Genomic DNA, 9,331 nt, shown 5'->3' with positions numbered 1-9,331 from the left:
CCCCCCCCCGGTCTAACACAAAACCAACAGCAGATGGAAAGCTGAGCTCTGTATTTCCATGCGGGCCACTGAGTCTTTATCGTCTCCTGAACAAACACGCGTTTTTTGTTACTATGACGACAAGCTGAAAGGTACCAAAACTCCGCTAGCTCGCTGCTGCAGAGGAATGAAATCAAAACTCCGCTGCTAACATTCAAATGTTGCTACTGTAAACTTTACAGCAATACGGTCGCAGCAGGAGAAAAATGGGAGAAAAAAACGCCACAAGCACACACGTTTATTGGAAAAGAGAGAATGACGTTAAAGAGAACCAATCAATCGCTAGATCGAAACAACAGAGGGCGTGTACGATAATATTTTGACCAATCAGCGCGTGGAATTCGTATGACCTAAATTTAAAGCGGCACGACCAAAAAAAAAATGTGGTGGTAGGATAGGGTTTTTTTTGCCCTAAATAAATCATATCAGGCAGTGCTGTAGTAAGTAACAGTTGATAGTACACTGGAGAAAGAAGTTCTTAGATAGAGATACTTTAGTAAAAGTAGTGATAACACAGTGTAAAATACTCGTTTACACATAAATCCTGCAATTTTACCTGATTACACAGTAGTATTAGCAGCATGTAGCCGCTAATGCAGAAATGTCCCTTTTCAATATATTGTAGCTGTCACATACATCATTGGCGCATTATTAATGATAAATCATTATTTAGGCAAAATGTTGAGGTGGAGATCATTTTAGCTACTTTTCATGTGCTTTTAGGCTGTTTAAACAGTATTGCACTTTGTAACCTTATAAGTTTTGTATGAACTGTAAAATCTGAAAAGTTAAGTGGCATTAAATGGAAATACTTAAGCAAAGAACAGGTACCTCAAAATCTTGTTCATGTATATGATTGTGTAAATGTACCTCAATGGTTTCTTGGCAAAAAGGAACTTTTGGAGAGTTACTTAATACTGCCATCTCAAGTCTGTTTTCATCATAAGACATTATCTTAAACTTCAAAGGATTAACCAGGATTTGAGAATACGGGCAGATCTAAAAGTTTTATTGCACCACACTGGGGAAAAACAATTTCAAAAAGTGTTTTTTAAAGATGATTTTTAATAAAATAGTCACATACCATAAAGCTCCTGACGTGGCCTAATCTCTTCTGCAGTAACACTATAGTGAGTTAAATGTAGTTGTTGGCGATCATGAGGAATGCACATAAGTTTTACTTACATTTTATTTTATTTGGAGAGTAGAAATTATCAACTTTTTAGGTTAACAAATTTTCTTCACATGCTTTCAGTTTTTACAATGTAGACTATGTTGTTGGAAGTTAAGCAAAAATAGCATTTTAATTCAAAGCATTTACAGGAGGTTATAGTAGCAACTGCCATGTAATAAAAAAACAAATTATTTAATAACTCATGGTGGAAGTGGAACAAATGACCTGTAGATCAGTGAAACATGTTATTAAAAGTGCATCAATTCCATATTAATGTAAAACTGTAACTTTAACCGTTGACAGTTATCTGTACATAGCAACTTAAACTGTGGATGTTGACATAAATTGTATTATCTTATAGCAAAAAGAAATGTACACCTAAGATGTGACATTATCACTAATTTCACACATTTCATGGCTTGTTTTAGTAAGATTTTTTGCAGTACAAAAGTGCTTACCACTCAATGTGCAGTGTATTCACAGTCAGTAAAATATAGTTTTACTTACTCAAAAAGTCTTCTGATTGAAAAAGTGGTGGCTGATCAAATGTGTTAATTAATATGGTAAGTGCTACAGAGTTTAGTTGAGCTGCATCGTAAATTCAGTGTTAATTGCTTAAATATATAGCTTTCCGTACTGGCATCACAAAGATCGGACTCATGAAAGCGTATGGCTGTTGGTCACACAAGAAAAGGCATTCATCCATTTTTGTGCAACCAAACGTCTTGTCACATGGTGATTCTGTCTTCCAGTATTGGATTAGTGGATCACCACACCTAAGATACCGCACCCTTTTTTGTTGTGTGACAGGCCTGTAATTTCAACGCTTTTAAATCCTCATGCAAAAGAGTGCAGTGAAGAGTAAAACACAGGGAGTTTTTTTATTGGTATCTACTGTCTATAGATCAACTTCAGTCCAGCTGGTTTAGGCAAATATTGATGCGTTTAAACATTGTCAGCAATTCTACCTTTTTTGTTTTTTTGTGCACTATACACACACATACTGTACAGTATGTGTCTGCATAAACCCACACACTCACATTACTTGTTTGGCTGTTAAGATTGACAAAGGCATCTGCACATCCTGCAGTACTGACCGTTAATGTTATTAACGGTTATTAGAACACCTGTAAAGCGGAGTGATACATGTAGTTAAAAGTCTAAGTGTTGTTATATTCTATATCAGCGCTCATTGAATGCCTCTTGTCCAATCAAATTACTTTGTTGGAACTAACTGTTGTATATATCTCAACGCACTGTTCATCTCTTTGATCCCTTTTTTCACTTCCTACTTTCTTGTTTTCCTTCCGTTTTTTAGCAGTCCACTATGTTTTCTCTGTCAGCCTTTCAGCACCTTCTCTTTTAGCAGGTCCAAGATGACCTGCCTCTCTTGGCTCTCCAGCTCAAATCTGCGTTCCCTCTCTTTTCTCTCAGCTCCCAGACGTTCCCTCTCCAGAGCGATCTTACCTGAGAATATGAAAAAGGACATTTTAACTGTAATTTCCCTGATCTCAAAATGAAAATCTGTGCACGTCAAAATGAATATCTGTGCATATGTCAAATCTCTTGTACTTCCATTAATGACGTCACTACATGTGATGTGATAATTATTATAGTGTAATGGTTCCTATGTCTTCTTCTTACTTTAATTTAGCCTGGTTCCACACTTCTGAAGTGCTGCCCCAATTTCAGATTTTTGAAATTTAATTCAAACTAGAGCTTAATGGTTCCATCCTTAAAATGAATGGCATTGTATCAGTAGACATGATATTTATGGTCCATTTTACATACAATTAATGTTATGAACTTAATCTGGAACATCTAATGTCAGAGACAAATGCAAGATTACAAGCATTGTTCCATTCCAGCAATACATTTTGTTTTGGTTTTTTTAACTGTTGCCCTATGACATAGACGGGACAAATGTTTTAGCCCCCTTTTTTATTACACAGGATTGGATTTAAAAGAACACAATACAACTTTATAAAAAAACGTACTCCTCTGAATCTCTAGTTCCTCCCTGCGAAGGGCAAGCTCCTCCTCGCGCAGCCGTTGCTCTGCCTCTGAGCGTTTCTCCAGGAAGCTAAGAATCTCAGAGTAGGTTTGGCAGCAGCACTGGCAGGGTCGCTTGGCTGTGGGCGCCGCTGACAGCACGGCCATTTCCTCATGATCTTCGTCTGGTTCTGCTATGACAGAGAGTACTTACGTGTTTAAATTTGTTTATTTGCTGATTGACCCATTGAATTTTAATGATCACCCACTTCAATTGCAGTTATCACATTAAGACGTTAGGATACGTGTATTTCTATTAAAAGTGCAGTAAATAAAGGTCCAACCTTTCCATGTGTGATCAATGATGTTGTCATCAATTTAATGTTAACAGCCTGCTGCCACTGCAACCCAAACCCAGTGACAGAAAATGGATGAATAAACAAAAAAAAAAACAATTGTTTGAAGGGTGCTACTTTCAAATCTCCTTTTTTCTCACAATGTAAGAAATATTAACCATGCTACTCTGTGGACTACATTACCAGTATCTCACGATAGCAGCAATTCAAAAACAATGCCGTATTTGTGACACCAGAGTGGATCACATCCCTACTCCTGGCAGTGTCTTCTATTACTTTTACAGTATTTACTGAGTCATATTCAATGATTAAACAAACCTCAGCGTCATTTGCTTCTGAGAGGCTATAACGATTGAGAAGGAAGAGTCTTGAATCTATCTGTGTTTACCTGCAGTGGGTGTTTGTGTGGTAGTGATGTTGGGTTTGTCCTGCTCTGGCAGAGTCAATTCTTCTATGGTTCGCTTTCTCAGCTCATCATCCTGGGAAAGATACATGACAATAAAGAAATAAAGAAAATGGGAATCATGAAAAGCAGCTGTTGGTAACAGCAGGTGTTACCAACAGTAGCAGTAGATGTTATTGTAGTAATGATAATATTAATAGGAATAATAATGAAATTGAGAGTAGTTGCAGCAGCAGTAATAGTGGCAGCGGTAATACACTGTATAAACAGTAGGCAAATTTGAAGAAAAGGGAAGTGGCTAAGCTTGTTCCACAGAACATAAAAATCTGCTCTCTGATTTCTCTGGCTAGACTCAGTATTAGAACAGATAAACTATTTATAAAAGAGATAATAAAGAGTGGCTCGTCAACTCTTGGTTAAATGAGAGAACTGTAATAATAGAGTGTGTGAAATTTCTAGATGAAAATCACAATGTTTGTCTATAATATATCTAATCTGAGTCAAAATAAACATGACTCTACATATTTGTGTTATTTTTGGACCTTTTCTAATAAAAAAAAGCTTTTTTTCTTGTGAAAATATGATTAATTTCCATCCTCTGGCCTTTAACAATCATTCAGAAGAAACAATCTGAGAGGTTTTGAAAGAAAGATTGCACTAGAACTGCTCACTAGTCCTAGTCATATGCAACCCGTGACAAGGGACTGACAATGGACTCTTCCTCACCTTAAGGCCACACAGGCTTAAAATGTTGAAAACATCTTGTCTATACAACAGTGTGTGGTTTTAATATTCATGTTAGTCTCTGAAAAGACAACAACTGTTTAGCTCAGTCAAACACTGAAATCTAATGTTTGGCCAAGAACAAACAGTCTGAAAAACCACCATTGACAAAATAAATTGCAGCATGAAGCTGTGTGATGGAAGCTGAAACTTGTACGGTCGGGCTGCCCCTCTAAACCGGCTAAAGGGCACACAAGAACACCCTCTGTAAAAATACATTTCTTGCACTGGTATTGTAACATAAGTCTACCTTGTCTTCTGTTCTGGCACCACACCACTAACTCCCACCTGGTACTTTGTGCCCTCGCTGCTGGCCAGGAGCCCCTTCTCCGCCTCCAGCTCCAAAACCTCATGGAGCAAATCCTCCTTTTGGGCATATAATCTCTCTGTTCCAAACCTGAGTACAACAAATGCACACACACACAAAGAAACATACAAACAAATGTTAAAAGTGGGTTTCTATTTAGAAGGGACAAGCACATCTCTACAGCACCACACATCCAGATCAGGGCCAGTATTTCCTGAGGAAATGGTACAGTTTACTTTTAATTAAATTTCTACTGAAATATGGGTCCTGTTGCTTCAGGCACCAACCTGCGCAGGCTGGGAAAGTCTTGCTTCTTGTAGTAGTCGAGCAGCAGCATGGTCCTTTCCCTACACCTCCTGGCATCGACTTCAAAGTTTTCATCTTGGAGGGCTGCTGTGATAATTTCCCCAACACGGGCCCAGATCCGTCCTGAAAAACATTCCACAAATGTGAATATACGGTATATATATATATATATATAGGACATCAACTTTGTATCCAATAAGCTCATGAATACGACGGCATGTCTGTGTTGAAAGTATCACGTTTTCCATTATACTGGTCTCTCTGCCTCTTGTATCAGAGACTTTTAAATTGTACAATTGCTGAAAGTCTTTACAAAAGGCAGTTTTTCCAAAGAATCTCCCCACTGTTTGATATATAATAATAATATAGCAGGGTTACTATTGATGTTTGAGGTAAAAACAAAAACAAAGTTCCTCTATTAAATACCACTGTAGCTCCACTGAAAATATTTTAACGAGACCACACATTGACTAAGTTCTCTGCAGCTCTCTGCAACTGACCAAGGGTTTTCAGGAGGATTAGTCCTTTAAAAAAAAGGACTAACCTGGTTCTTTGGAGGCAAAGGGGTTCTGGGCGATGACCTCTCGCAAAAGGATGATGTCATGCCTTGCTGAAAAGCGCACCTGACGCTTCCGTGGTGGCGTGGAAGGGCTGGCAAGGGAAAAACCTGAATTTGGTGATAGAATAGAAGAAATTAGAATACAATACAATAGTAATATTTTTTGAAACATAGCAAGGTGCCAGAATGAATTGGAGAACCACCCTTCACACATAGGCCTGGATTTGCCATGACCTCTGACCTTTTGAAAATGAAACTGATATAAATAAATAATATTCTCTGCCACATTTTTATTATTATTGTTATCATTTTGATGATTATTCCTATGCAGAGATACCAAGTCCAACCTGGCATGTAACTTCACTGAAATTGAAAGTCCACTGTTTTCATTGGACGAAAACCTTTACACTTCCTACATAAATGGATTAATGTTCCAAGCATAGGGATTTTTAAGACAAGATAAACATAATTTTGTATCTAAAATATTTTTTATAAGTGGATTATTTTACTACCACTGTCTTGCAGTAATGACATTACATGTTATTTCTATGTATCCAACTAACAAGCCATGATGGGGAATACATTTGACCTGTGTTTTGGTGCAGAGGTAAGAGGTGACAGCAGTCTCTCAGCAGCAGAACTGATGACCGCAGCTCTGTCACTCCTGTCTCCCACTGTGTACAACCGGCAGCCCGCAGCTACAAGAATTTACACGCAGAAACGAGACAAATAGCCTCTAACCCCCTGATAGCCCTACAGAGGCTACAAGCGCGTTCATTTCCGAGCCACATGCGTCAGAGGAGGAGGAGGAGCATTTGTGCACGAATCGAAAAGAAGCACCAAATGCCTTTAAGGAGATGTTAATATAAGTGGCTGAACGGAGCGTTAGGCGTGGAGGTGGTAATGTATCTCACCGTTGTTGATCGGCACCTCCACCACTACCCGTTCCATGTTTCTGTTTGGTGCATCCGGGAACCGCCTGACGCGCACTGTACACGTCCACTCACCAGTACAGGTTCACTACTGACGTGTAAAACTCAACTTGGCGGAGAATCACAATCCGGCAAAAAAAACAAAAAAAACCGGCGGTACCGCGCTTGTCTTTTGGCTGCACTTACTCTATCTGACCACAAGATGGAGCCAGAGGTCTGCGTTCTCCAACCCTAAAGGGAATGGAGTGTGAGCATATTGCTACAGCATATGGCTCCACAGAGTGTCAAGACAGTCAGTGAAAAAATAATATTAATATTTCTCCCACAGCCAACGAGATACAGGCAAATGGCCATTTGTCATACAGTCATTTCAGTTTGTTTTTCTTTCTTGTGTAATATTATTCAGTGATTCTGTGGTAGTCCTATGAATGTAAATTGCATTAGCTTTGATGTTGTAGTCAAATACCTGCAGAGTAGTAGGCTGCATGGACAACTAAAAGGCATTTTTGAAACATTGGAGCCAATGTATTGGAAAATGATCAACGTAAATGTAAAGTTAACATAGTTTGTAATTACTCAAAACTACCAGCATATTCTGTATATTACTGACCCCGAGGTTGAAATAGTCTGAAACCGTTTACAGGTCTTGGCCTCATTCAAGGAACCTTCTCTGCCAGGTGTCAGTGCCAGGCGCTCATGCTGCCCACGCTCTCGTTACCAGTGACTGTGATTTAGAGTGCTGCTCTCATTTAGAAACCCCTGGACTGATGAGAGATGACACCGGATATGAATGAGAAACAGTTGGTTACAGTTTGTCCCGTCTGAAATAGAACAACGTGACAGAGACTGGCAGAGGGTGTTAATAGAAAAAATAATTATCATAATCATCGTCAAGTGTGTAAAATCTGTGATTATACAGTGCAAACTCATCTCTCCGGTCATGCACATGAAAGAATAGAAAGTAGGAAGGCTCCAGCTGCCTCCACACCAGCAGCTGGCATCCTCAGTGCTGAGATGTCAGTGGATTGTTAATTAGCCGGGACACAGTGCTGGTCTTGCTAGGATCAAAGAACTTTTCCAGTGAGTGCTCCAGAGCAGATCCCCTGCACAACATGAAGAGTTTTTTTGTTTTTTACTCTTAGCAGCAATCTGACACCCTTCCAAAAGGCCTTCTCCCCACTCTTGTACTGTTTAAAAAGCATGCTTCTGCCTCAACATTTATGTAGATCTGTTCTCCTGTTTTGCAGCATCATCATCATACTGCATATTATATTCACTGAGCACTTACACATACTCTGCTGAAACCAACCAGCTTCGTTCAGCTGTTAACTGAGGATATATGGAGAGGCGGGGAGACTTCTTCGGTGGCTATTACAGGATGAAATGTATTTAAAATCAAAGTTTTTATTGTAGAATTACTGCAGAATGATCATAATCACAGATAGGGTCCAATATAGTCACATGGTAATACATTGTAAAACTGTGGACATTAGAAACATTGTTTATTTTTGTAATCAGATAAAATAATAGTAAAAATTGTTTAGTTTTTAACAGATTCATCTCCACATTTGAAGAACAGTGAGCAAGAAGTCCCAGGCTGGCTGAAGCACAAACAGCGAACAGTTAAAAGTGACATATGCTTGTATCATTGGTAATTGTTTAAATAATGGGAGATTTTTTTGGTAGATTTTCCTTCCACTGAGATTTGGGAGACTTCAGTAAAAGTCAGAAACGGTTACCTTGATTTCTCTGGAGACATAAAATATATTCTTAAATGATAGACCTGTCAATTTTCATAAAGCCCAGCAGCCTTCAAGTTTGGCCATTTCGGGGAATTATTTTTGCATTTTCAATATTCATCCGACTGCAAGGCATGTGCAATTGTGCAGTTGAATGTTTCCATGTTGTTCATTGCGCTTTGACTATGAATGTGTTAGGAGTCATTAACAAAGTGGAGCAAAGAGAGGATATGATGCAAAAGTATAGCAATAGGAACAAATAGCCCGAGAGCCGCCATTGGAAATAAGTCAGAAATACTCATCAAACAGTAAAAGTGGATGAAATATTAAACTGATCTTACTGAGCCACATATCTCATTGTGAGTGGGGAAATAAATGTTTAATATCATATGTGATTATTGTGATCATGCGCACACGTTGAGTTTCTGGTTCCTGTGTGTGTTTTTTGTGCTTGTGGTATCCAAGGCAACGGGTGTGTTGAAAAGGAATTTCCCATTTGCCCTTTTTTATTCAGTCTCACTCCTCTGCGTCCTTGTAAAGTCACACAGTCATACTGAGCTCTCCAGTCAATGTCAGATTACATAAAACTACAGTCTGTGAAGGTCGAGTTTTCACATTTGGATTCAGCAAGTGTCTCCTTGAAGAACAATCCAGTAGACAAAGCAGATGTTTTCTGACACGCAGCCCCCCACCCATTACAACCAGTTAGAAATCTTTCTAACCTCTATAACCCCCCCCCCC

At 38.9% G+C, this 9,331-nt stretch overlaps 1 protein-coding gene across 2 annotated transcripts; it reads right to left on the bottom strand.

Annotated features, from left to right (window-relative positions):
* Positions 1-1,210: 1,210 nt before the first annotated feature.
* LOC111659753 (uncharacterized) lies at positions 1,211-6,960 on the bottom strand. 2 transcript variants are annotated; one of them, XM_023412778.2, is made up of 7 exons: positions 6,834-6,960; positions 5,905-6,027; positions 5,342-5,483; positions 5,036-5,144; positions 3,950-4,040; positions 3,211-3,399; positions 1,211-2,680 (listed from the first exon to the last, which is right to left on the bottom strand). In XM_023412778.2, the coding sequence occupies exons 1-7, from the start codon at positions 6,868-6,870 to the stop codon at positions 2,553-2,555; spliced, it is 819 nt and encodes a 272-aa protein (XP_023268546.1). In that variant the 5' UTR covers positions 6,871-6,960; the 3' UTR covers positions 1,211-2,552. The 2 variants fall into 2 exon arrangements, with proteins under 2 accessions (XP_023268546.1, XP_023268548.1); XM_023412780.2 differs by having other exon boundaries at positions 3,211-3,396.
* Positions 6,961-9,331: the final 2,371 nt, after the last annotated feature.

The sequence above is a fragment of the Seriola lalandi genome, unplaced genomic scaffold (assembly GCF_002814215.2).
Source record: "Seriola lalandi dorsalis isolate HSWRI2012SDOR001 ecotype SW California unplaced genomic scaffold, Sedor1 jcf7180002054487, whole genome shotgun sequence".
Classification (NCBI taxonomy): Eukaryota; Metazoa; Chordata; class Actinopteri; order Carangiformes; family Carangidae; genus Seriola; species Seriola lalandi.
Note: the sequence above shows the minus strand (reverse complement) of the source record. Positions and strands in the feature narration are given on the sequence as shown.

What these genes read in the sequence shown, in the direction of transcription:
- LOC111659753 (XM_023412778.2), bottom strand. Translation starts at nt 6,870, where the DNA reads ATGGAACGGGTAGTGGTGGAGGTGCCGATCAACAACG. An exon ending in GACTTTCCCAGCCTGCGCAG is followed by an intron (nt 5,145 to 5,341) that starts GTTGGTGCCTGA and finishes TGTTGTACTCAG; the next exon opens with GTTTGGAACAGAGAGATTAT. An exon ending in GGAACTAGAGATTCAGAGGA is followed by an intron (nt 2,681 to 3,210) that starts GTACGTTTTTTT and finishes TCATATTCTCAG; the next exon opens with GTAAGATCGCTCTGGAGAGG.